The sequence below is a fragment of the Melospiza georgiana genome, chromosome 4, assembly GCF_028018845.1.
Source record: "Melospiza georgiana isolate bMelGeo1 chromosome 4, bMelGeo1.pri, whole genome shotgun sequence".
In the NCBI taxonomy this organism is placed as follows: Eukaryota; Metazoa; Chordata; class Aves; order Passeriformes; family Passerellidae; genus Melospiza; species Melospiza georgiana.
Window position 1 is genome coordinate 8025155 of NC_080433.1, and position 27346 is coordinate 8052500.

At 43.7% G+C, this 27346-nt stretch overlaps 1 protein-coding gene across 1 annotated transcript in view; it reads left to right on the forward strand.

Moving 5' to 3' along the window:
• Positions 1 to 27346, forward strand: part of ELAPOR2 (endosome-lysosome associated apoptosis and autophagy regulator family member 2) — a 102317-nt gene that overhangs the window by 34346 nt on the left and 40625 nt on the right. Inside the window, exon 2 of the mRNA XM_058023022.1 lies at positions 17630 to 17750. Coding sequence (XP_057879005.1) covers positions 17630 to 17750 — 121 coding nt within the window. The remainder of the gene's footprint in view (positions 1 to 17629; positions 17751 to 27346) is intronic.

Genomic DNA, 27346 nt, shown 5'->3' on the forward strand with positions numbered 1-27346 from the left:
TCTCTGTGCCTGATGGTGCATAGTTGTATATTGATTTGCTGTGGTTGAGATGAGCAGACAATTATGATGTTTCATTACAAACCTTGAATTATGGCATTAGGCAGCCAGTTGTTTGGTGTTTGACAGGTTATGAATAAATATGATAGGATGTTGAGTTTGCAGGGGTTCCCAGGACAAGGTGAGAGATAAGAAACTGACTCCACATTCTCAGAAGGCTGATTTATTATTCTATTCTATTCTATTCTATTCTATTCTATTCTATTCTATTCTATTCTATTCTATTCTATTCTATTCTATTCTATTCTATTCTATCCTATCCTATCCTATCCTATCCTATCCTTTCCTATCCTATCCTGCTGTACTAAAACTACACTGAAGAAAGAGAAAGGATACAGACAGAAGGTTTAACAAGAATGATAATGAAAAACTCATGGCTGACTCCTCAGAGTCCAACACAGCTGATGGTGATTGGTCATTAAGTAAAAACAATTCACATGAAACCAATCAAACAATGACCGGTTGGTAAGCAATGTCCAAACCCCATCCCAAAGCAGCAAACACAGGAGAAGCAATCAGATAATTCTTGTTTTAATTTTTCTCTGAGGCTTCTCAGCTTCCCAGGAGAAGAAATCCTGGCGAAGGGATTTTTCAGAAAATCTGACAGTGACAATAGGACATTGCAGGGAGATAGGCACAGGGAAGGTGGTATGTTGGGAAGGGATGGAGTGGCTTTGTCAGGGCTGCTTTATCCCTGGAGTCTCCCTGTGTGCTGCAGGAGACCCTTAATTCACATTGATTTGGGTTATCTCTGCACTGGTGTTACAATTAATTAGTGCTGAGGCTGTCTCCATCTGATGTGATAAAGCTTTGGCTGGGTTCTGTGGGTTGTGCTGTGGTTGTATTCTGAGTCCTGAAAAAATCTGATGTCTGCATTATTTCAAATGAGGGAAAATGTCCACTGGGTTGGTTTTGTGCCTTTTTATTTCCTTTTTTTCTTTTGCCTTAGAAGCATATGCTATTCTGGGTGGGATTTGCAGTCTTCCACATTGAAGGGAATGTTTTCTAATGCATTTTGACAAGCACACTTTTGTCCGGAAAGCAGACTATCTCCTGTTGCACGAGTATTTCAGAATGAAATATCCTTTGCTTTTCATCTGAGCAAACTCAAACCCTTCCTCCTCCTCCCCTCCTTCCTTCCAGCCTTCAGGGTGAATGACTTTGACATCCTGAGTGGTTTTAGCTTAAAGACTCTCAGGTGGCAGGGACTCCTCTGGGATGACAGGTACCATCCTCTGGAGGCCCCACCTCTCCTTGGACACCCAAAAGAGACATTTAGACTCTTTTAAATGAGGACAGAAAACTTCCAGACTCCCAGCTCAGGACAGATTTGATACTGTTGAAATAGGTGCAGTTTGTGGGGAAGAATGGAAATGTAATTATGCTATAGCTGTTCTTAATTCTGATTTTAGTAGCCAACTAAAAATATGTTTGGTTGCCACTTCAAAATATAATCACGTCATGCCCATATAACATCTCTTAATTTCATCTCTTAATTTCCACTGCTCTTCCTTCAATGTTGAACCTTGCTTAAAACTTGAGAGCTTGCAAAGTACACTGTGGTCAGGGGTGGGAGGAGGCTGTGGGAACCTGTGCCAGCACTAACCTGAGAAATGCAGAGTTCACAGTATTGGGAAATTAGCTGTTCTATATGCACGTTGCCTTTCAATGTATCAATGTATTATTATCCTTTATTTCTTCTTTTTTTTTTTTTTTTTTTTTTTTTTTTTTGCACCTTGACTACATTAACCTTGTGCTGGCTCTCTGGGGCTGGCTGGCAGAAGATGGATGGTGCTGGTGGCCTGGCACAGCACCACAGGCTGTGCCTGCAGAGGGGAAGCCTGTTCAGCCTGTTTGCTCAGGTTGGGCAGCACCACCTGCCAGATTGGCTGGAGAACCCTGTGCCCCTCATTCTATGTGATGAGCTTTCCTTGGCAAGAAAACAGATGGATTATCGAGAAAGCTTTGCAGAATTGTAAAAGTGGGGCTAAATGTTCCTATTTTGTTGCTTTTTGAAGCTCTGCAGAAGTGCTCTCTGGAATTGCCATGGCAGGGCTGCTGCGAGGTTTCCTCCCACGGCAAAAGCAGCTCCCTTCCAGCAGTGCCTCAGGCAGGATCAACACTGCAGATTTAGAAAGCTCTTAGCAAAGAGTTCGATCCAGTCTTTTGACCCTCAGCAGACCTGCATTTGATCTTCTTGTGTGCCACTTGCCACAGCACTTGGGACACGATTCCAAGCTGGTGAAGAGCCAAGCTGCTGTTGTAACAGGTGCCTGGATAGGAGCAAAGCTCTTTTGTGCTTTTTACAAATAAGGACCTAAATGTCCTGGCTTTTAGCTCCTGGGCAGAATTACATTTGGTATAAGAACATTTGTTTTTATTGAAAGTGTTCAAGGCCACGTGGGATGGGGCTTTGAGCAGCCTCGTCTAGCGTGTGGCATCCCTGCCCATGGCAGGGAGGTTGGAAGTAGGTGATTTTTAAGATCATTTCCAATCCAAATGATTTTGTGGTTCTGTGTTGGAAAGATGCTCTGAGGATAAAATTACCAGAGCACCCAAGCTGTGCTTCAATGTTCTGTGTCACAAGGAAGCAGATGTAAGTTAAACACTGAATTATCAGGGTTTTTTAATAGACTCTGATTTCAGATCTTAGATCTAGAGCTGAGAAGAGCACTACAGAGCAGGTGTGGATATCAGGGCTGTTCTCACCCATTTCACTGGGTGTCAACACTACCTCAGAATTCAGATTTTCCAGTTAGGGTAGGAATATGAACCCCTGTAGACAGATCCTGCTTTGGACATGAATTTGCAGCAAGCTTATTGAAACTGGTTCAGAGCTCATGTGCTGAACTTGTAGCGTGCTGGGAAAACTTTTGCTTAATGGAGACTGACTTGAGTAGGGAATAGTCTTCCCTCATACACTGGCCTCAGGTGATGCTTTGGGGAGAGGCGTAGGTTTGTTCTATTCTTACAATTTCAAAATTGCTTTGAATTTTGCCTTTGGTGCTTTTGGTTGTTTCTTGTAGATTTTGATGTTAGGGCGTGCAACTCCCTCCCTGCTGCATGGCAGGGATGTGGAGCCCGACTGCGGGTCTGTCCTGGAGCAGTGCAGCAAGCCTGAGCCTACTGTTCTGTAAATCCCTGATTATTTACTTCCTTATGCAATGAAACTGCTGATAATCTCAGAGGGAGTCACATGCAAATCCTGCAGCCCCAGGAGCAAACATGACACCTCTTTCAGCTCTGTGTGCACTCGAGCCCGGGCAGCCCTCGCTGTGCTCTGTCGTGGCAGTCAGCACGGTCTTGCTTCTATTTTCAGCCTAAATTGATTGAACTTCTGTTTGCTGGCTTTTGGCTCCATTTCTCCACGCTACCTGAAAAGGAACTGAGGGAGCAAACAGCTTTCCTGAGCTATTGTTACTGCCTGGGGCAGCTCCAAGCCCCGTGCTGGGGGCTGGCCAAGGGAACTGGGACAACAGGGGAGTCTGGCATCTGCTCCTTGCTGCAAGGATCAGGCTGAGCTGGCTTGGCAAGGATGCAGGGAAAATTCTCACTGGAATCTCTGATGTCACGGGAGAGGGAGGAGGGTTGTCATTGCCCCAGGAAAAGGGTTGTAAATCGTGTTTCCTGCTCCGCTTGCTGAAGGGTATTTCCATCCAAATCTTTTGTGACCTTTTCCTATGGGAGTTATGGATAGAAATAGGAAGTAGAAATAATGAAAGGGGAGAAAGGGATTATGTGGAGCTTGTGGGGAAATATTACTGCAGCTGTTTTAGCTGGAGCTTTAGGTCACAGTCCTTAAAGGAAAGGGAGGAGTCTTTGGTTGTTCCTGGTTTTTCATGTGGGTCTGAATGCCTTCATGATTTGTCCCAAGTTATATATTGTTCCTCCTGTATTCCTGGGGCATCTGTATCCGCTCTGCAAATACCTGCTCTTGTCTCAGGCCAGGTTAGGGTGGTCTGCTGGCAACTGTGCTTTTCCTGAGCTGTGATTTTTATCTTACCAGAGCCACAGGTTTGTCTCCAGGAGCTGAGGTGAAGCACTCATGGCGCTATGAATGGGCAACTGCATTGCCTCCATGATGTGTTTCCCTCCCAGTGTCCATGGGGATATTTTCTATCCAGCTCTAGATGCTTGTTTCCTTGTTCCTGACAATCCCTTGTGGCTGGTTTGAACCTGTGTAGAGGTTAATTGGAGTGGAGCCTGTATATTTGCAATTTGTTGGGGTGCTGCAGAGACAGAGGCTGTAGGAGAGATCACGAGGCTGGAGTAGCTCTGGGAGAGGAGAATAGATTTGTAATCAACAGAAAGGAACAGATGGCTTTGGTTGTAATGCCTATATTTGTATTTGATGTTAATATTCCTCCCAGAGCACCAGCACTTCAGTGATATGTAACACAACTTAAAAGCATCTGGGGAGGGAGGGGATAAAATAAATAGGGTTTTGAATCCCGTGAGGAAATACAGCCGTGGATTTAGCCACAAGATTTCAGTGGGTGTTAGCAAGCAGAGAAGGCAGAAGTTTGCTGCTATCTTCCTTCACAGCACTGTGGGCATTGCCTTGATGTGCCCACGCCACAGACCCCAAGGAGCCATGGTGGGACCCTGGAAGGGAGCAGCATTTGTGCCCAGGGCTCCACCTGCAGCAAGGTGTTGTGCCATGACAGGAGCTCTTTCTCAGAGCAGTTTTTGATTCAAATGTGGGGGAAGACATCAAGACCTTGCTCTGTCCATCCATGTTCTGGTGAGGTCAATCCCATCCTTAGAGCATCTTCTCCTGCTTGTCCATGCTGGGATTTACTGGTGTATTTGCTATGGTGAGCTGATTCATTCTGTGAATGCAATTAGTCACCACCAGCACACAGGTGGAAGATGAAAGTTAATTCTGCACCACCTAATTAGCTGTCATTGCTGGAAGGGCTCAAGAGCAGAGCCAAGATGTTTTGGTTGTGGCTGCACCATCAGGGGCTCTCATGGAGCAATGGTCAGGTACCCCAAACTTCCCCCAAGACCTGTGTGTTACTTTGACAACCTTTTGTCATTCTGTTAAAAGATAAACAAGAAGCTGGAGTCTCCGTGGGTGTAAGTCAGTGTGGCTCTGCAGGCAGCAGAGCTGTACCAAATTTTATCAGCCAAAGGGAGATGGAGCTCGTGGGTTAAATGGTGACAGAATTATCCTTGTGTGAGTTGCTATGTGTGCATAGAGAAATGCACAAGCAGGTGTGTATGTGCCCACACATTCATTAAAGGTGACTGGTTTTTTTATTTGCTTGTATTTAGTGCACCTTGGAGGCTTTACCTAGACAAGAGTCGTAAATGAAATGTCATCAGATTGTTAACACATCCCCGACTTGTTAACAAATAATCCCATGATTTACAGCTAAAAAAGCCAGTTGAAAGACACGCTGAGTAACATTCTTCCAGGTCCCCTGGCATGTGCATATATTAGAAATCCATGTGATACAAAGCACAGGACAAAAATGATTGATAGCAGGTTACAGTGTTCTTCATGACAATGAATTAATTGATCATGTCTAGCAGATTTTCCTCCCAGCGGAATCTCTGGGTATTGGACACGTCTGTCTCATTTCTCTTCTATCCTCTCTGTTGGAAACAAGCCAGGCAGTTTTATACCATCATTTAAATTTATTTGTGACCTGAGAAAGTTGTGTTGCCCTTGAGACAGCTAACTTTATAACTTTCAGCTGAAAAGTTTGGTGGTATTTTAGGAGATACAGGTATGGATATTATAAAAAGTTTTCTGATGAGGTGGAGCTCCTCAATCCAGTCATGGCAGCAGGTCCCACCTGAGTTCAAGTGTTTTTCCTGATGCTTGAACTGCTCTTATTTGACTGGCATTCTATTCTAAACCAAATATACTCCAAAGACATTAATCAGCACTGTTTTCCATAGTTCTGAGCAGTGGAAGCCAAAAGCCAGTGCTTGCAGGAAGTATTCCTTCAGCACAGGGATGGGACTTCTTGAGACAGATGATGACAGGGATGTGATGGTAGGTAACTGGAGTGGGAAACTTCTGCTGCTTTCTGTGCCATGCTATATCACTTCTTATTCCCTCTTTCTGGTAGGCGCTTTTGGTGGCTCTTATATGTGGAATGACCTGCCAGAGGTAGAGAACATGTTATTAACCTGCTGTTTTTACAAGCTTTCTCCTGGCAGAACTATCCTATTTATTGCACTCGTGACTGGCCTATTACAGAGTCTTAAATGTAAAGAAAATAAGTGCTCCAAGCTTTCCATTTCCCAGAAGCCATGCAGGCAGTGGGCAAAATACTGTGGAATTGCATTAGTAAATTCAAATCTGGTTTGTGGTTTTGCTCTTTGCCTGTGGATAAGACATTTATTATCTGTTTAAGGACTCAGCTTCTGGATTCCACTCCTGACCTGCCTCAGTATTTGGCATTAGGTAAGACAATACAAAGTGGTTTGGTTCCCAGAATAATTTGCAGAGAAATATATCATCTCCAGGTGTGCCAAATGAGATTATACTTGAAAGGCAGGTGAGTGAACACTTCTCTGGCACTCCTCAAGCAAGCCAGCAGCTGATGAAGAAGTAGGATTTAAACCCCTGGCCCATGATAACCTTCCTGTGAAGGAGACCCAGCCCTGTTTGCCAGAGGATTTGATGTCTCCTGCCATTTTTACAAGGTGCCATTTGCTACATCCATCTCATGCTTTATCTGAGATGTGTTACACCCTCACTCCCCCATCTCCAAATCACCCAAGTCAGCTATGGGGGGGACAATGGAGCAGGGTGGGAGGTTTAACTCCTCCTTTCTCCTTTAGGAAAAGAATATTTTAGGCCTTAAGATACAATGCAAATGTGCATCATCATGTCTGAATTTCTTCCTGATGGCTTCCCTGCAAGTTGCTTTCTGTAAAGCGGGGATAGGAGGTTTTGAAACAGGAATCAGAATTTCACCAAAGATGCAGTTAAAGCACAAAACTTATTCTCTTAACTCTCAATTTTCTATGGTCTGACTGGCATTAAAAAGTCTCTCTTTGATGAAGATTTGTAAGGCTTTCTTGCTAAGAACCAGAATATGCATTTGGAAATTCTATTGAGTGGCTTTGGAAATGTGTATCCCTAGAGACTGTGTTAATTTCCATATTCATTAAAATGTTCTGTCGTGCCTGAGAGACCCAAACCTTTGAATAATAAAGCTGTGGAAGCTGGGAAAGAAGACATCAGGATCAAGGAGTAGTTTCATCACCAATTTAATGCAGTCTAAGTCTGTGTGACCAATAGGTCAGTCCTTTTCCTGACTCAAAATGCTTTTCTTCCTCTGTCCATCTTTCTGCCTTGGCCATCCATTGCCACTCCTGCCTGTGTCCACAGCAGTGCTGACACAGTCTGCAGGGAGCTCTTCTGCTGAAAACTAGGAGAAAAAATGACTTTATGATGGATCACTTTCTTTTTAGATTTAGTGCTGACACAAAAGGAAAAGAAAAATGTGGTTTGGGGCAGGCAAACTGCTCAACACTTCTTATTAGCTTATTAAGCCATCACTGGATATGCCTCTGCAAATGCTGTTTGTCTGGCTGAAAAGAACCTTTTTGAGGGCCATTTTGTGCCATCCTGTAGAATTCTCTGTTTGGTATCTCCTTCCCTGAAATTCAATGGGATTATTTTAAAAGAGAGGAAGGGTTTTGCCTTCTCTAGAGCTTCACTTTCAAGGATGACAGTGACGATTACCTGTTATTAAAACAACATCAGGGTGATGAGTACATGAGCTGGTTAACTGTGGCTCATCCTGTTGTCCTTTCAAGTGAATGGATATCTTATTGACTTAATTGGGCAACAGATAAGGACCTGGATGAAAGAGACAGTGTTTTACTAGAGGCTACTTGTTTCTGCAGATTGCAAAAACAAATAATCCCAGACACTTTCAAAGATGGCTGGGGTTGGGCTGCAGATATTTTTTGATGAAGTTTTATTTAAAAGAAAAATGAATTTCTCATAGTCAAAGGGCTGCTGGCTGACCTGGCCTTTTCAGACTGAAAATGGTCCCTGAAAAGAAAAATAAGGTAATGATAATAAGAACTCTCCTAGCCATTACTAGACTGCTGCTGAAAGGGATTTGGCAAAGGCTGCAGAAGTGTCAGAGTGAGGAAGCACCATCTCTGCTGGAAGATGACAGTCTCTGGCCTGGCTGCTGCCCTGTGAGGCTGCAGAAATCTCCACTGATTCCAGCCAGAGGGAGGGTCCCTGACAGCCAAGAGAAGAACTGCTCAGAGCACAGCCCTGCAGTTTCTTGATGTTGTTACATGGGAATGCGCTGTCCTTAAGAAACTATGTTCAACTAATCATGTACTTGTCACAGACATTTTTTATGAAAAATCCTTTCCTTAGGATTTTTCCTTCCTGAGAAGCTGAGACCCCTCAGGAACAAAATGTAAACAATGATTATCTGCTGCTGTGGAATGCAATAGGTGGGTCTGTGATTGGTCTCATGTGGTTGTTTCTAATTAATGGCCAATCACAGTCAGCTGGCTCAGACTCTGTCCAAGACACAAGCTTTTGTTATTGATTCCTTCTTTTTCTATTCTTAGCTAGCCTTCTGATGAAATCTATTCTTCTAATAGATCTAATCTTCTTCTATTCTTTTAGTATAGTTTTAATATATATCATAAAATAATAAATCAGCCTTCTTAAACATGGAGTCAGATCCTCATCTCTTCCCTCATCCTAAGATCCCTGTGAACACTGTCACAATGTACTAAATATATAGAATTGTACAGCATAGTAAATGTGATTTCTTGGAGGGATGCAGCCAGCCTTTGGGGCCAGTCATGCTCTCTGAATCTCTTTATATGCTGAAATGGTATCTTTAGGGCTGCACTTTTCAACAAATAAACTCTCCACCCCTAGATATTTCTTCCAGCTCTTCTGCTCAGCTCCCTGGCTGATGATATCTGCTTCATTAGCTGCCTGATGAATGCTCTGAGTGCATTAGCATCGTTTTATTGAGCCAATAACTGTGAGCTTCACCCTGCAGAGCTGGGCAATATCCGTCACTGGGAGGTTGCTAAAAGGTTAGGCAAACTTCTGTCAGGAATGGTTTAGGTGTGGGGGGCAAGAACATGGACTGAATAGTTTCTGAAATGCCCTTCTACCTCTGAAATTCTTAATTTAAAACCCTGCTGTAGTAATAGCACATGATTTCTATGACAAGCCTCTCTGGGAGGCTCAGGTGAGCAGTGGACTGGGAGCTGTTCAGAGGCTGCCCCAGCACATTCAGAATGTCCATGGCAGCCCAGCAAATTCAGAATGTCCGTGGCAGCCCAGCAGGTGCCAGCTGGGTGCAGCAGGAGGGAACAGCAAGGACTTGTCCCACCTAACTCAGGTACCTGTATGGAAAGCAGTCTATACAAACTCCAGGTGTGGAGGGAGAAATGGATGCAGTTCCTGTGTCCTACTCTGAACATCTGGGATGGGCTGGAACCACCTCCTGGTTATCTCCCTGGTGGTCTTCATCCCATGCTGCAGCAGGTTCACCAAAGCAAAGGAAGTCCTTTGGCCTGGTTAGTATGAGAGCTGAATACCTTTTTCATTTCCAATGGGACACCATTGTCATTACAGTGCAAGAGTTCTATTATCACAACATTACAAGGGTTCCATATTGCTAGAGTTTTGTACCACCTTGACGTTTCTCGTAGGCATCTCCTCCTGGCACTGACTCTTCCTTGTCCTCACAGCAGCCACCTGACTGCAGTTCCCCTCAACCACCCAATCCACTCTTTTATAACACTCTTATTGGCTACAGCTGTGGCCTGTTAACATCAGGCCTGCTGCTAATCTTTAATAATTAACCCAGCTGCAACTCTTTAGGGGGCAAGAATACTTTCTATAGTACCTTTATTTACCTATGTTCTGTCCCCCTATAGGGCACTATATTAATCCAAACACTTCTTTATCAGTTGTTGTTTGTAAACATTGCTAAGGACTGTCCCTGTCTTCCTCCTGCTGACAGAGCTGCTCATGGCTCTCTGAACTTCACCCATCATTCTGCAGACATCTGTCCACTCTAGATCACTCTGCTCACTGGCCTAGGACAACTGGACATCTATTTTAACACATTTGGGTTAGAATTCTGGTTTACATTCAAATAGGTTTCATAAAAACTTAGTGAAATGTCATTTATTCTGATTCCTTGCAAATATTGATGATATATTTTTCCTGAATTCTGGCTTTCATTCAGTAAACCTCTTCAGTTCATCTTTAATTTGCAGATGGCTTTGGCAGTGTTCCAACCTCAGCTTCTGGTGGTTGAAACCTGGTGCATGAATTAGATTCAAGACGCAAATAGCCTGATTTTGAGAAAGTCTGAATATATGCAGCTGCCTTGTAAAGTTCTAAGTAATGCAATTAGGTCTGGGATTCTTACTGCCAAAACAGCCTCAAATGAATTAGGGGTCCAGAAAAGAGAAATGTGGTAGAATACACGTAAATATCTTTAGGAATTTGGGGATTTAGGAATAAATGAAAACCTGGCTCAAATTTTCAGCTGAAAATCACTGATATAAGTAATTTCAAAGGAGATTAAAGGGGAATGTGCTCATGTTGGGGAGGTGTAGAGCTGGGCATTAGGTCTGCAGGAGTGATGTGACAGCCCTACTGACTCAGGGGTCTGTTGCTTCCTCATGGGCTGGGTGGTAGGAGCACAGAGGGGCAGCAGGGATATTTGGGATAGAATTACAAATAATGAGCATGGTAAAAGAGGAAGAGGGGCTGGAAGCTCAAAACTAACAAGAAATGGGAACTTGCTTCTCCTTTTCAAGGCCTGAGTTGGAAGTGACTGATAAGCAGCCCTTGAAAGCTCTGGAGATGTCTCAGAGTGTTGAAAGCATCATCCCTGAGTGTGCTAATGCTATGGTTGCCAGACTTGGGAAACAGCCATGCAGGGAGAATGCCATTTCCCTGCATCTGCTGTCTTTTGGGGTGACATTTCCTGGTGTAGCAGGGAAGTGAAAATGTTGACTCGTTTTCATTGAGATTTGTCTGGGGGGAATCACAGCAGTGCTCAGTGAGGTTGGGTTCCCTTCTTATCCCTGCCTGTAGCCATTCTTTCCTTAAAAGAGGCTTTTCTTTGTGAGGAGGGTTGAGGTTTTTTTTTAAATAAATACCCAACTAATCCCTATTGTACATGTAAATATAGACAGCACAGAGGTCTGCAAAGATTATGGATGCCCCTTTTGGCAAGCAGTGTCTTTTAATAGCATTGTGTGCAGTTAATCGGGTTAAGCAGAAGTATAAGTGGAACAAGAAGTCCACGTTCAGGGAAGGAGTAACAACCTCTGGAGAGGTTTTGGTTAGTAATATTGGCCAGGTAGCATAGAAAAGTCTTTTTCTTTTTCTTTTTCTTTTTCTTTTTCTTTTTCTTTTTCTTTTTCTTTTTCTTTTTCTTTTTCTTTCTTTTTCTTTTTTTCTTTTTCTCTCCTCTGTTTGTTAGTTTTTTGTGGGTTTTTTTTGTTTGTTTGTTTGTTTGTTTGTTTGTTTTTTTTATTTGACTCAGGGATGTCTGTGGTTGGAAAACAACAGGAGTAGAGCAAGCTGTTAAATTGCAGGAGGTTTTTGCTATTGTGCTCCATAACAGATATGGCAAATGCTCTTTGCTCCTGGGCTTCATCCAGTGTTTTCTGCCCAGTCTGAGGGTTCAGTGCATTGGGAACTGGTTGTAAGGGCTTGTGCCCTCTCTGCTCATCATTTCTAATTAAGTGGAAGGCATGCAAGGCATCTCCTGTCTATGTGAAAGGCAGGAATGAAGAAATTGGTACAGAAAAATAGGAAGAGCACTGAAGAGATGTTGCTCTTTGTTATGGAGAAAGCTCATTGCTGTGGGGGTTGTCTGGAAGAAAGCTCTCCAGTCAGTGGAGAAGAAAACAATACTTGTGGAGTTTCAGAAATGCCCTGAAATAGTAATTTACTTTAAGACAGAGGATCTGTGCCCTGGAAATGCCTGTGTCAGTCAACTCTTGTGGAGGACTGTGAGATGTCTAACTCAGATGCAGAGGTCTGGAAAGATCTAACACCACATGCACTGGGCCTGGGGAGCTGGGCACGGAGGGACCTTGGTACCACTTAAAGTGAAGGCAAGAATTGGATGAGGTGGGGGCAGTGGGGCTGCAGGGACACAGGGTGGCACACACCTTGCTCCTGGCGGGCTGGAGCTGGGGAAGGGCTGCCGGGCAGGAGGTGTGGGTGCCCCAGGGAGCCAGGAGATCTCAGCTGGAGCTCTCACAGGATGGGTGCAGGGATGCCAGGCCCGCAACATCGATCCCATATTGATGGGCTTGGAGCAGAGGGTGCTGGAAACATTCTGTCCCGTTTTCCTCCCCCTGGCAGGGCTGTGACCAGTGCACCACCTCTTTGACGTCATGTGCATGCACGAGGGCTTCTTTTTGTGCAGGGTGTCCTTCAAAGAGAGCATGTGTAGGTCAGAGAGTTTCTCATTACAGCTTTGCATGGTGCTGCTGATGTGATTTCACTAATTCTCCAAGAACAATAAAGCAAAATTCAGCACAGGGTAAAGCAAATGCAGATGCCTATTTTTGGTAGCATTTTTTCAGGTTACTATTAACCTTTCATTTGAAATTTAATGCTGAGGACTACACATTGATCCTGAGCGATTTCTTGGAACAGCATCAATTTTCCATTTAGAAAATTGCATTTTTTCCAAGTTTAACCCTGTGTGGGATGCTGTTGATTTTTTCCTGAGAGACACTTTCCAATGGAAACTTCCTCTTTTGGTCTGAAATTCAAACTGGTTTTGCCAAACCCTAGGAATTATGAACAATAAAATAGGAAATGCTATATAGGAAATTATAGTTGAATTGGAGGAGTGACATATTTAGAAGATGAAGGCCAAGTGCAGAAAAGTGATAAAACAGAGTCAGAATTACAGTTAAAATTAAAACAGGCCTGTGGCCAAATGTAAAGATACTGTATGAGTGGATGATAGTGGGAAAAAATATTGAAAGCAAAGCCAGAGTAGTAGGTGGCAACAGATAACATCTGGCAATGGATTTGCCATGAAATTAACTTCAGAGAACTGGTGGGTGAAGACAGTTTTCTGCCATGGGGTTGGAAGTGGACAATCTTCAATGTTCCTTTCAATACAAGCCATTCTATGATTCCATGAGGAAATCCCAACATAATGGCATTTTTCCACGAGGACCAAAGGAGGTGTTGTAAGTGTCCCACGGTGCTGTGGTGGCTCCGTGGTCAGCCTTCTATATTTGGGAGTTCAAATTCCTGAGGCAGATTAGAGGCTGTGAGCCCTGTAAGCAGCATTAAAGGGCAATTCCCAGTAAACATTCCTGCAAACACTGTGTGTGATGGAAGCTGTGGGTGCTGCAGCTTTCAGGGATGGACCTGAGCTGTGCTGGATGCTGAGGACATCACCATGACTGTGGAAGCAGTTGGAGGTGCAGGATCATGCAGCTGAACCAGGGGCTCCTGCAGTCACATTCACCCACCATGAGGAGCCAGGCTGGTGAATTTAAAGCTGAAGTTGTGAGCTGCTGCCCTGCCTGTGAGGCAGCACAAATGTATTCTGGTTATTGAATATGGATAAAGCTGGGCCTCGGTGTTTGCTTCATAGAATCATGGAATCACAGAATGGTTTGTGTTGGGAAGGAACCTTAAACATCTCATGCCAAACCCTGTGCCATGGGCAGGGATGTAGGGGGATACAGTATGGGTAAATGAAGATGGTGTAGAGTGTAATCTTATCCCCTAAAGAGTTGCAGCTGAGCCAATTACTAAAGATTAGGAGCAGGCCTGACGTTAACAGGCCACACCTGTAGCCAATCAGAAGAGTGTTATAAAAGAGTGGATTGGTGGGAACTGGAGTCAGATGGCTGCTGCGAGGACCAGGAGCAGTCAGTGCTTAGAGGAGTTGCCTATGAGAAATATCAAAGAGTCATGAAAGGTGATATGGAATCCTTACGCTATAATGATAACTTTTAACATATAAGACAACACAGGGGCATCTTGCACTATTCTAGGTTGCTCAAAGCCCCATCCAGCCTGGCCTCAAACACTTTCATGGATGACGTATCTACAATTTCTCTGGGCAATTTGTTTTTTGCAGATTCTTTGCAGGAAGGTTGGAACTATATGATCTTTAATGTTCTAGCCTAGACCATTCTGTCATTCTCTGATTTTAAGAGAGTAGTATTGGTAGCTGGCAGAGATCTTCGGAGCTATGCATGTGTGCAGAACCAAAGGCAAAAGTGAATTTGAAGAGTCCTGAATACAGTCACTTATCAGATAAATGCCATGTCTATAGAGAGGTTTTCAGACACAAAGCTGAGTTGAAAATCAGATAGAAAACAAACAAATAAAAAACCCCACTCTGACCACTCATCCACAAGGGAACTGAGCATAGTACAGGGAAAAGTGATGGAAAGAGACCACACAGACCTCTTGTTCTGCTATACAAACATTTTGAGTCCTGTGGCTCCTCTGTGGACACAGCTACACCCAGGGATGGGATGATGAGAGGGAATGACATGTATTGGGTCCATCTCTCCAGGAACCTCACCTGACTGGTTAAAGCTGGAGAGTTTTCCATGGAGGGATGGAAACTTAATTTAGCTGCCTGAACATGGAAGGAGAGCAGATACCCTTTATTCTTAATAATTTTTGTTAGTGTCCTGAATTTTGAATCCCTGTTGATAGTTGACAGTTATCCAGCCATTAGAGGGGACGTTTCTGAACTACTTGATGTGCCCCTCACAGCTGCCCCACTTTTGGGACTGCTTTGGCTGCAGAGGGATTGCATTGCTGGCTCAATGTCACTGAAGTATGCTTTGAGAAGGTGGCTATGAGAGCAGCCTGCATTGTTGACTCCAAACTGCTTGCTGTAATTTTTTTTAAATCTGATATTAAATAGAAAATGGATCTGAAAGTAAGTCAGAGTCAGAGCACTTCAATATCCTTTTCTTTGCTTCACTCCAGTCTTGCATATTTAATTTAATAGACACATTTTTTTTCTTATATCATATGAACTAGGAGATGAATCTATTACATTTGTGTATTCTGCTTGCCTTGTGGCAGATTTTATACTGAGATGATTCAGGAATATTTTTTCAATGTATTCCTGAAAGATTGCATAATGAGATGAAGGGGGAAAATACATATTATAATTGAGTATATTTGTAGAGTTGGCAGTGTGTTTTATCATATTTCCTGTGTTGGTATGGGTTTGGTTTTTTTGAGACAAATAGTTTTCCTTTCCACTGTGCTGCAAGTTAGGATTCTAAACCATTGGTTGAGCTACAAAGATAATTATTCAGCCATGAACATATTAATTCCAGAGAAATCAGATTATTATTTGCACCTGGATGCAAAATAGCAAAGGCTTTAATGATGTTTAGGTAGAACTTTATTAACATCTGAATATCTCTGGAGAGCTATGGTAACAGTAGGAGAAGTATTAAACTCAGAATTGTTTGTTTTTCTGCAAGTAAATGAGGAGAATTGCAACTCTTCTCCATGTGAGTCAGCTGAATATTTGCAGGAATTAACCAATTTATATCAGAGCCAGCATGGATCCACTCTTATCCACCTTCTCCCCTTTCTTCTGCTCTATCATGTACAATGTTAGTTGCAAGGAAAGGAACAGGCAAAGATTGCCCCCAAAATATCCTTGTGTTCCAGTGTGAGGTACATAAATGTTTTCTGTAGCAGCGTTGATCACTGGCAGGTTTCTGACTGCTTGCAAGCATCATTTGAGAGTGTGTTATTTCTTCTGCTGCACAACCACTTTTGGTGTACCCTGGAGGACATAGGTATAACTATTTTTTTGTGATGTATATTATTTCTTCTTAAATATTGTGATTTAAGTCCAGCAACATTGCAAGTCTTCTTCATGTGAGTCAGCTGAATATTTGCAGGAATTAACCAATCTACATCAGAGCCAGCATGGACCCACTCTTACCCACCTGCTCCCCCTTCTTCTGCTCCATCGCAATGTCAGTTGCAAGGAAAGGAACAGGAGAAGATTGCCCCCAAAATAATCCCTGTGTGCACAGAGCTGCTCCTCCTAGGGCAGCAGAATTAGGGCCTGATGTCTGCAGTCATGGCAGGAAGGCAGATTTCTGCTGCCCCTTGGGTGGGGATTGCTGCAGAGTGAGCTGCAGCAGCTGGAGAGCTCTTGTTGGAGAGCTCTGTGTCTGCAGCCCAAAGCTGTTGTGCCCGGGGCTGCAGACACAGCCACGGCCTCCCCTCCTGGGCTCATGGCCAGTCCTGCCTGGAAAAGATAAACTGAAAGGAGCCCACCAGACTTTATGGATCATCCCTCCAGGCTGTCCCAAAACTTCTCAAATATTGAGCTGGTGGCTAAATTTTCTCATTACCATGGGCCAGGAAGAGATGTGCAGTGTTGGAGGTGGGGTTCCCCTGAGGAAATGAAGAAGACTCCATCCAAATTAAGTGGCTAGTTTTCCTCTGTAGCCAGTGGGGAGAAAGAAGTGTTTCTAGGATGTTTTGTCTCCTTGTCCCCCTCTGCAACAGGTGTCTGAAATAGGCATATGAGCCCAAATTTGGTACATCTTTCAAATTTGCCCTAAACTAGAAGCAATATTTTACTTTGATTAACTGCAGAGGGAGCTGGAGGTGGCTTTGCCTATATGAAACCATCTTATGAAGCTTGCATGTTATTTGAACATGGGTTCCTTCTGAAGGAGGTTATTTACCATTTTTGCCAGCTCCACCCAAACTGACTGAAAAATGAGATGTTGCTGAAGTTTATTTTAATCACAAACTTCTGAGCTATGAATTTGAAAACAGAGCTATAAACACAAAACAAAAAATGTAATTAAATGTAAGTCTAGATTATATGTGGGATCTGAATCAATACTATTAATAAGACAAATAGCTAATATTCTTTCCTAGCTAACTAGGCAGTTTCTTACTCTATTTCACTGAGTCTGCCCAGGGCTTATCTCAGCCCCAGACCATGGGACTGATCTCCCCTTGCACCACAATTCTGCCTTGAGGTGCTCCTCAGAGCTGATCCTGGATGACATTTTCAGGTAGCCCAATACTGGGGTTATCTGCCCTTATTTGCCTGGGATTCCTCTTAAACTGACAAAGAGGGAAAGGCACTTGCAGGAGGAATGATTCCATCCATCTTACACATTCAGCCTATCAAGGCATGACTTGTGCTCAAGTGTGGCTTCATCCATTGATCAAAGAGGAAACCTCCTTGGCTGCTGTAGATCAGATACTGTGATGGACAGAAATTTTCCATCAATCCTACTCTAAGAGACTGGGAAAAAAATTCCAGGGGTGTCTGCCTCCTGTCTATCAAGTGCTTTGTCAAATCCCTCCTTCTGCCCCAGCATTTGTGCTGCACAGCACCTGATGAGAGCCACGCTTGCTCTGTGATGAGACACGGCAATCATCACAGCTGCACAGTGTGTTCCACACCAGCCACTTCCTCTCTGGTTTAATTACAACTGAGCTTGCTAATCCCAGCCTTGATTAATGAGCTTAATATGCAAATGTTATGATGAAACTGAACCTCTTTGTGGTTGCTTGCAGACAGATTACCACTTCGAGTACACGGAGTGCGACAGCAGTGGCTCCAGGTGGAGGGTGGCTGTCCCCAACCCGGCCGTGGAGTGCTCTGGACTACCCGACCCTGTGAGAGGGAAGGAATGCAGTATGTTGTGACTTCTCATTTTACAGACTGTTATGCTTTTTTGTGCTGTTTACATTTGTAGGGTTGTCACTGATGTCCCCAGTTTCCCTGAGTTTTCCTTTCCCTCCAAGCCAGCTTTCTGTCTGCTGGAGATGTGGAGCAGGGATTGTCTGTGCAGTGTACCCATGAAAGGCACTGTCTGCTGCAGGTACCCTTGTATGCTGATTCACAGACACATCTCTGACAGCACCCCCTGAAGAGCTGTGGTTGCTTGTCTTGAGCTGCCCTGCAGCTCTCCAGTCAAAATGGTGACCACCAGTGCTCAAACTATATTTGCTATATATTGTTCAAGCTATATAGTGTCCACATTCTCATTATTTCCGTTATTTAGCTAATTCATAAACTGAATGCATAAAGAATGGTAAATGTCTTATTCACCTCAGTTATTTTTATGATAAATCTCCTGCATTTTATTTATTCATGCATTTTTTTAACAATTTGGAGTGTTTTCATATCACTTGGTTCTGCATTTTTTAATGTTGAAACACTTTTTTTGCATCTGGGGGATATAAACAAACTGCTGCTCTGCAAACACAGCCCTCACTGTTTCATTGCTCCCCAGTCTGAATGCTCTTTCCCATCACACTTCCTTGCTCCAGCAATTCTCTCCACAAAAGATCCTAGCAGTAATTTATACCAGAGGGTATAAATTATTGTATCTGACAAACAGGATGAACAATGGCTATGTCTTTTCAGTTCTATTGCAGCAGATGTCAGATTTACTCACTTCTGACTCTGCTCCTCTAAAGGTTTATTTTCATTTCTCTGTGTTCCAGTGTGAGGTGCATAAATGTTTTCTGTAGCAGTGTTGATCACTGTTGATCACTCAAGGTTTCTGACTGCTTCCAAGCAGCATTTGAGAATGTGTCATTCCTGGTATTTGGATTTAGTTTCCAAGGTTTTAAATGTGGAATCTCTGTATATCCTTAGGATGGGCCTTTTCAATTACAGAAATCTAGACCTGAGAAGCACCTCAGGTGATCCCATAATTCACCCTCCAGCCCAAATAGCTGTAGTAGCAATGACTGTCATTCATGGCTGATGTTTGGCTGGGCTGTTTTCAGGCACCTCTTGTGATGAAGAGCCCAGAAGCTCTCCAGATATTTGCTCATATATTTAGTTCTTTTCATTTTCCCTCCTGTTAAAGATTTTTCTGCTGTTGAATCTCCCTTGTTATACTTCAAGCCTATCACTTTTTGCTGCCTGCACTATAAAGGAGCTGATAGTTTTATTTCTTCTGCTGCACAACCACTTTGGTGTACCCTGGAGGACATAGGTATAACTATTTTGTTTGTGACATACATTATTTCTTCTTAAATCTTGTGATAAATGGTTTAAGTCCAGCAATATTACACTATCCTCAACTTTCTGCTACAGATCTTGACAAATGGTTCACTTCCCTCTCCATCTTCTATTGTTTGTGCCTGTTTCTGGTCTTAAATCAATTCCAATGAGAATTCAGCTGGTTTATAACAATAGATGAATCTGGTTTTTCAATATCTGGCCCCTGCTAGACAAGGTGAAAACTTTTCCTGGGAGATAGGCTCTGATATTATACACCAAAATACAGGATTCTGTTAAATATACTGGAAAACTCTTCTCCTTCTTGTAGTGTTGCTGTTAAATCCCATGGCAATTCAGCTGGTTTGAGAAGCAATCAGATGTTTGACTTTTTTACTGAACCCCTCAGATCCCATCTCCCTGGGCTCTTGGAGTTGTATATTTTCTTTCTGTGTGTAGTAAATTAACTGGCAGCAGGGGCTGTCTGGCTATGTTCTGATGGCAAAAGTAATTTTAGGTTTTCTCATCTCTTAGTCTTTCACCTTTTGCTTAAAGAACAACCAATCTTTCAGCCTGAAAACATGAATCTGTCAACAGCAGTCAGTCACTGTGGGAATGTGTGGGGAACACCTTTCACATTCAGCTTGGTTAACGTAGTGGTTTTTGCTGTAAAATATTTTAACCAGCAGAGAGTTTGGCTGACAGTCCATTCTCCAGTGGGTGGGATAAACTGGGAGAGGCAGCTTTTGAAAAGTGACTGCCCCACAAATCTCTGGAGTTTGCACGTGGGGTCTGTTGTTGATGATGAGTTGTGTTGAAGGTGCTGATAGATATCTCCTTGTCACATTCTCTAAGCTGGTGGCTTCTGTCTCACCTGACAATGCAGCAGCTGTACCAAGGACATCTTAATCTAAAAGCATGAATTTCTGCAGCCTAAGGAAAACAAAAGGTTCTGTGTCTGAGGCTTCTACAAGTCATGTTCTTTGTGGATCGTGTGCAGAGTGAGATTTGTGCTGCAGGCTTGGCCAGGGTTTGCACACAACTCACATTATTGGCTCTTTGAGAAGCATTCCTTCTCTCAGGCCTGGTGCTATTTTATCCCAAGGTCTATGAAGAAATGCCAGAACTATGCCATATCCTCTGAGCTGAGTCTTTCTGGACATTCTACAAATTTATTCAGATTCTCCTACATCTTTCAAGTCCTACCCTATGCCAGGACATAGGAACTGGGCTCCTTCTGGCATTTGGTAGAATCCTGGAGTCTCCTTGGGTTTCTCCTTGGTCCTTCAACCTGCAGAATCAGGGCCTACAGTAAAATCACTCTGGGTAGGACAATTTCCAGCTTCCAGTTTCCCCCTTCCAGAGGTCTGCTGTCTTCAGAAGTTGTGTTCAGCATCTATTAGTCCTGAGATACCCTGTGGCCAACAATGTCTCTGCCTTTAAGAGAGGGTTGCACTTGTATAGCAGTTGTAGCACCATGAGTTCTTAGGGCTTTTTTTTTATTGTTTTCTTGGGGTTGGTAGAGCCCTTAGTGGACACAATGGTATGAGGGAATCTGTATGAGAAAGTGATTTCTTTTGGAGCACATCTGCAATCACTGCTGACTTCACAATGTTTGCAGTTGTTTCCATCTACTCAGAAATGCTGCTGGTTGGGAATATCTGCCACTGGTCTTTACTGCTCCCTGAAAAGAGAAGTGATGTGCAGTCTGTCATTAATTTTGAATCCTGAGAATTCTGTGCCAACCTCTCCTTCTTCCAAATGCTCAGCAGTCGCTCTCTTTAAGTTGTGTCTGAACTAGAAATGTGAAAGATGGCATAACAATATGTTAAATGTCTTCTGCTTTGTAAATACGTCTAGACTGTGGCCTCCAGTGGAGTGGAAAGACATTGAGATTGCTAAAAATGTGTTAGCTCAGGTGCTTCCCATATTTGGAGCAATTGGACTGTGGCATCAGAGCTCAGTCGGTGTCCCGAGATGTGCTCGTGTTCAGGATGTTGTGTTTTACTGCTTCTCATTTGGATGAAACCATTTCAAATTTCCTTGGGTGTCTCTGTGCTCTGCTGCATTTTGGAGCACACAGTGACCTGCAAATCACAGCTGACTGTGTCCTGCTGAGCACAGCCTCAGCATTCCCTGAAACTGCTGTAGGCTCCAAAACCTGCCAGGATCCTACCCCGTTTTTGTGTCTTCAGAAACTTCATCAGCACAGCTCACCTGCAGAGCAGACAGTGTCCTCAGCAAGCAGGGCTACCATATTTTGACTGCTTTGTGACCTGCTTCCCAGGAGAAGGATTTTAATGTTTTTTTTCTTTCCATGAGCACAGAGCAGCACAATGATCCATTTTCCCTCCTGCTGCCCTCCTGCCCTCCACACCTCTCCCATGTAGGTGGGAAGGAAGGAGGAGGCTCACATGAGAGATTTTTGTGGTGCTGTAGGAAGTCCTGCTAAGCAGTGACCCAGATATGTGAGGGAAGCTGCAGTAGCAGCTCTGCAGTTGCAGCATGCCCTGTTCTGTATTTCACTCCCCTCTGTTTTTTTCTGTTCTTGCTCTGTGGGGCTGCAGCCATCACCACTTTCAGGCCCTGCAGCCTGTGTGCATGGTGTGGTACCTCTGTGGAACTGGCCACAGCTGTGTCACCTGTGTCATGGCCACACCAGACTGCTTGGGCATCTCTCTCAGGTTTCTGTTTGTTCAGAGCTGAATCACATTTTTTGATGCTGCCACATCACGGTTGCAAGGGTTCCTGTGAAGAGATGCATTAAAAGTCCAGAAAGATTTTGGCCAGGGAAAAGGTAATATTTATTACTCCTAGAGCTATTCTGGCTCTCCTCTGCTTCCCATTTAAGGTATCCCCTCTGGGCATCTTCCCAATACTGTTCTGGAGGTCGGGTACATACAGGGAGGTGGGAGTGGCAGACAGAGATCCTCCTTCTGCAGAATCCAGACCTCTGAATCACTCCTGACAGTTGGGAATGTGCTTTACTAATTTGATCTCCTTCATTTTTAATTACCACAGATCTCTCTCTGATCCCTCCATGAGTCTGATAGCAGGAAGGGAATTTAGCTGATAAGGATCACTGCCATCAGGGCAGTTGCTTGGCTTTTTAAATGGAAAATATTGATGGCAGTCCCCGGGAGCAGCTTCCTTTAGGGCTAGGCCCTTTCCTGCACCCCCTGATGGCTGGGATCTCTGGGAGCCCTTTGCTTTGGTGTGGGGCTGTAGGCAGTGTTTAATGGGGGGACTCTTTGGGATTTGGCACTGGGAGCAGCACTTGGCATGGTGCTCCTGCTGACACTGCACTGCAGTCTGTTTCTGTGGCCACCATCAGGCTCTTCTGCCAGCCTGACCATATGCTGCATGATTTACAGTCCAGACTCTGAATTTGGAGCTTCCCTTCCCTTCCCTTCCCTTCCCTTCCCTTCCCTTCCCTTCCCTTCCCTTCCCTTCCCTTCCCTTCCCTTCCCTTCCCTTCCCTTCCCTTCCCTTCCCTTCCCTTCCCTTCCCTTCCCTTCCCTTCCCTTCCCTTCCCTTCCCTTCCCTTCCCTTCCCTTCCCTTCCCTTCCCTTCCCTTCCCTTCCCTTCCCTTCCCTTCCCTTCCCTTCCCTTCCCTTCCCTTCCCTTCCCTTCCCTTCCCTTCCCTTCCCTTCCCTTCCCTTCCCTTCCCTTCCCTTCCCTTCCCTTCCCTTCCCTTCCCTTCCCTTCCCTTCCCTTCCCTTCCCTTCCCTTCCCTTCCCTTCCCTTCCCTTCCCTTCCCTTCCCTTCCCTTCCCTTCCCTCTGATATTCTCATCTCTGAGCAGAATTTTTGCTAAAAAAGAGCTGAAAGGGTTCACATTTTGACCTTGCACCATCTTAATATATTATCTCTCTTATTCCACAGAAGATTAGTTCTTTTTTGCCATCCTACGTAAGAATAGGTTGTACCTTATCTCCTTACCTCATAAATGTCTGCTCATTTTGTAGTGCTGTGAGCATAATAAAGAAATTATAGTGAAAATAATGGAGCATTTTTAAAGGGGCTGGATTTACTGTGTTCAAGAGCTGATAGGGTCATTATTATAGTCAGCATCAAAATGCCAGTTGTAATCAGGAAGATTTCTTAAGAAAAGAGACAAAAAAAGAGTTGATAATATAGAACTTGATCATATTATTTGAACAGGATACCCTGGGAGGTAGTGGAATCACCATCCTTGCCAAGTGTTGAAAAACCATGTAGATGTGGCACCTGGGGACATGGTTTATTGCTGGAGTTGGCAGTGTTGGGTTAAGGTTGGACTTGATGCTTATAGATCTTTTTTTCTGGATGCTTTAGGTCTTTTCCAACCTCAATGATTCTGTGGCTCTGCTTAGCAAAGTGCACCTTCACCTGGTGCCACTAAAGTGGGAGCAACTTCTTTGAAATCAGAAATGTGCTTCAGTTTTGAAGATATTGGTGTGAGCCTGTAGCAAATGAGAAATGTGAAAAGCTCCACCGACTTCAGAAAATAGACTGTCCTCAATTACAATGGGCTTTATGGAGTCTGAGAGCAGAATTTGACCTGATTTATTGCTACTGAGCTGTGTTTGTTGAGTGTATTCTAACATGTGTAATCTGCTCCCAGGATACCACAGGAGGAGATAGGGATCTTCCTGCTAATTGCAGACTCAATTAGGCAAAATGACCTTTTTGAGGCTGTTCACTTTATAACCCTTTAGGGCAATTTAAGTGATCAGAAAGAGTTTTAGCATTTTTCTTTCATAACAGAAAACTTAAATGAAGGTTTTGAGTTTGATGTTCTCTCAGTCTTTGGTAAAGCTGGATATCCCAAGCATGTAAGAACTGGGCCTGCTCCTAACTCCCCTGGAGTCAGGAGGCATCTGCAAATTTTGTGTGCACACACATATTAACGCAGGGCTGCCATGGAGCAAAGCTGTTCAGCTAGCAGGGGTGTGCACAGCACAGTTTGAGAGTTGCTATTGAAAGGCTGTGATTTAGCAAAGCACTTGAGCAGGTTTATTCCTGTTCCTCTTTGAGCATCCCTGCTAATTCATGTTCCTGACTCCAGTCAGGTATGAGTCTTACTGATGCTATTAGGTTTCTCACCTGGGCTGAAGCTTGAGGCTAGACTTCATGGCATTTCCACGTGACATACCCCAGTTTTACAAGTATTTTTTCCAGAATTTTTACTCTGTGGATGAGCAAGACTCTGTCTTTGCAAAAGGAGTCACATTGTTAACTGTTTGAAGGAGAGATTCAAAACAAAATAGGTAAATAGTTTAAAAAGCTGAAAAGTTTGCGCTGAACCCTCAGAATTTGATTCTCTTCTCTGAGGAAGAGTTACTGGGAGCTGCATGTTGATGTGTGTACTGAGTTTATGAGGAGAAAGGTTGGCCTTAGTGTCTTTTGATGAATTCTTCACCTTGGTTGTGTACAAAATGTAATTAAAAAAGGGAAAAAGAAATTCCTCTGAGTCACTAATTTCTCTTTCAAGAGGGAAGCAGCTGGCAAGACCTTGAGATTGGTTATGGCTTGGTAGAGGGATGAGAGGCAAGGGCTGTGTGTGTGTGCAGAGACCATCAAATGGCACTAGAACCACTTTGGTTGATGAACAATCAAAATGTGCACGATGGAGTCAGTAGGGCTGGAGAGATGCTCACTCACCTCCAGATGTGTTTCCTGCCATCTCCACTGGGATGGCTGCTCAAACCCTGGTAGCAAGTGTGCTTCCTAAGCTCTTGGTGATCGCTGCATTCCTGCTCTCCACACAACACTGCTGTGAATTGATTATTTCCATTCCAAACCCACGCCTTTCAGTGTCCAAATGATGCAATAAAGTGATAATAAAGTGTCCCATGTGGCAGGCCAGCTGGGGAAAAGAGGTGAACTGAAAAAAGCTTTGCTGTATTTCATTATTTTTTGGATAAAAGGAAAAGTTATGTATTCCTATGAAATGCAGAGGTATTCCACAAAAGTGACTCTTGCCCAAGTTGTATCAGGTTTCAGTATGATCACCTTTCTAAGACTAAACAGCCTAGACAGACTTTTTTCTTTTTTTAATTAAGATTCAGTCTAGTTCCTGGTAACACATTGGGAAATAATGACTGAAGAAAACGAACATAAATTATTCACAGCCTATTGGAGAAGCCTTGTATAAATTATTCACAGAAGACATTCTGAAGCTGGCAAGATTATAGGAAACATTAATAATAAAGCAATGATTTCCTCTCATCCTTTGTCTTCCTCTCTTTTTTTCCCCTCCTCATTCTGTGTTTTGGTTGCTCCTTGGTTCCATGTTGTGTGGACCCTGATGCCCCAGGGTATCACTAAAAAGCCTCCATGTGCTTTGGCCACAGCTTCCCCTCCAGGCTTGTGCCATGTGTGTGCTGAAAACAGCAGCTGTTCTGGGACACAGCTGCCTGATGCTGCCAACCTCACATTTCCACCTCTGCCCATGGGAGGCTGAGACAGTTCAGCCCTGACTCTGCCTGCAGGGGATGGCAGCACATCACCTGGGCTTTGGATGAACAACAGAGGAATGGAGAGGGGAGAGATGGAAAACAGTGTTTGAGATTATCTTTGCTTTGTGTTTTCATTGATTTGAGTAGAACTGCTCAATTGCTATCCCCTTCTGATGTTGTACAAATTGGTAAAGTCCAGTCCTGCGTCTTTTTCTTTTTTAATTAATCCTAACTTTTGAAAGCTGGGGGGACACAGAACAATACACATAAATGTGCACATGTTCTGTGGCAACAGAATAAACAGAAGACCTGAGATAGTTTAGTTTTAGTTTTAAGTAAGAAATGTCTGGAGGAAAAAGTCTGCTGAGAAGAGTGGTGGAGGTAGAAGTAGTGGGTCCAAGTGGGATGGGAAGCTGGATGAGGAAAGAGGGAAGAGTTAGAGGCCAGGGCTGCATAAGGGAGGAAAGCAATTGAATACATTATAGTTTGGTGTTGGAGGATGCAGGGTATTGAGACAGCTTTGGTTAATTTTCTGGTGAAATCTCAAATATTCTGATCCCTCTCACAATGTGGCAGTATCTGCAAGATACTTGGCATGAGAAAACACTCCAGAGGAAAGTTTCAGTGCTCAGGAGAAGCTGAGTAGCCAAATACATGTGAGGATCTACTCTGTTTGGCAATCTTTGCTTATGGTAATCCTGTCCTGATCTGATGCTGGAGCATCAGAGAGTTAAGCAATGTGAGAATGATGTGGTCACTTAATAGAAGAGATATGTGCCAGCTAATATTGTTCCAAGTCCACCAAAATCACCAGGAGGGTCACTGTGAACTAAAAGACAGAATGTGACCCTGGAGACTTGCAGTCAAAGGGCAAACGAGACAAGCTTGTTTATGGTCTGTTTTGGCCTCTGGAGAGCTGTTTCCATGGCTGGCAAGTGATTGTGAAGTGCAATCAGATCTGCCAAGTGATGGACTGCAAGCACTCCTTGGAAGTGGTTACACCATGGGCAGGGCTCCTGCTTCAGGATGCCCCAGTCCTCATGGTGTGTCCTAGGAGGGAGGCAGGGCACCACTGATCTTGACTCAGAGCTTAAGAGTAAGGGGTTTAATTAAATTTGCTGGTCTGACCTCACAGACCATTAAAATACACCCAGCCAGGCTGATGGAGGGGCTGATAATAGGTATTTGGCATGAGATTTTCTTCCATATGCTATCCAGTTATGGCATGAAACACTTGAGAGACAAAGGGTCCATCACATGCCATGACAGATTGTTCCAGCAGTCAGTCATTCCTCCTATTAAAAATCTGTGCCTTATTTCTAATTTGAGTTTGTTTGGGTTCAGCTTCCAGAAGGTAGCTCTTCTCATGCATTTGTCTGCTTGATTAAAAAGTGCAGCAGGATCTTGTGTTTTCTCCCCCTGGAGATGCTTATATATTAATCAAGTTGACTTTCAATCTTCTTGTGATAAACTAACTAGATTAAGCACTTCAGATCTCTCACTGGAGGACATTACCTCTAATTTTAAAACCATTTGAAATCCTTTTGTTTTGTACTGACCTCCTAAAAATGCCAAATCATATCTATATGCAGCATTATAACAATCTTCTTCTCTGTAATACATGTTTCATCCTCCAAGTCTCTACCTGCACCTCTGAATTTATCCAGATCTCACTAGTGTCAGCACACTGACTTTGAGTGGGCTCAGGCTTGGTAACAGCCTCTCCCCTGCCAATCTTGATACCATTCTTTTTCTTTCTGCCTGCAGATCATTGAGAAAAATGTGGGCAGCCATCAGACTCAGTCCTGGGCAGGCGGAACTGCCCCTTCCTCCC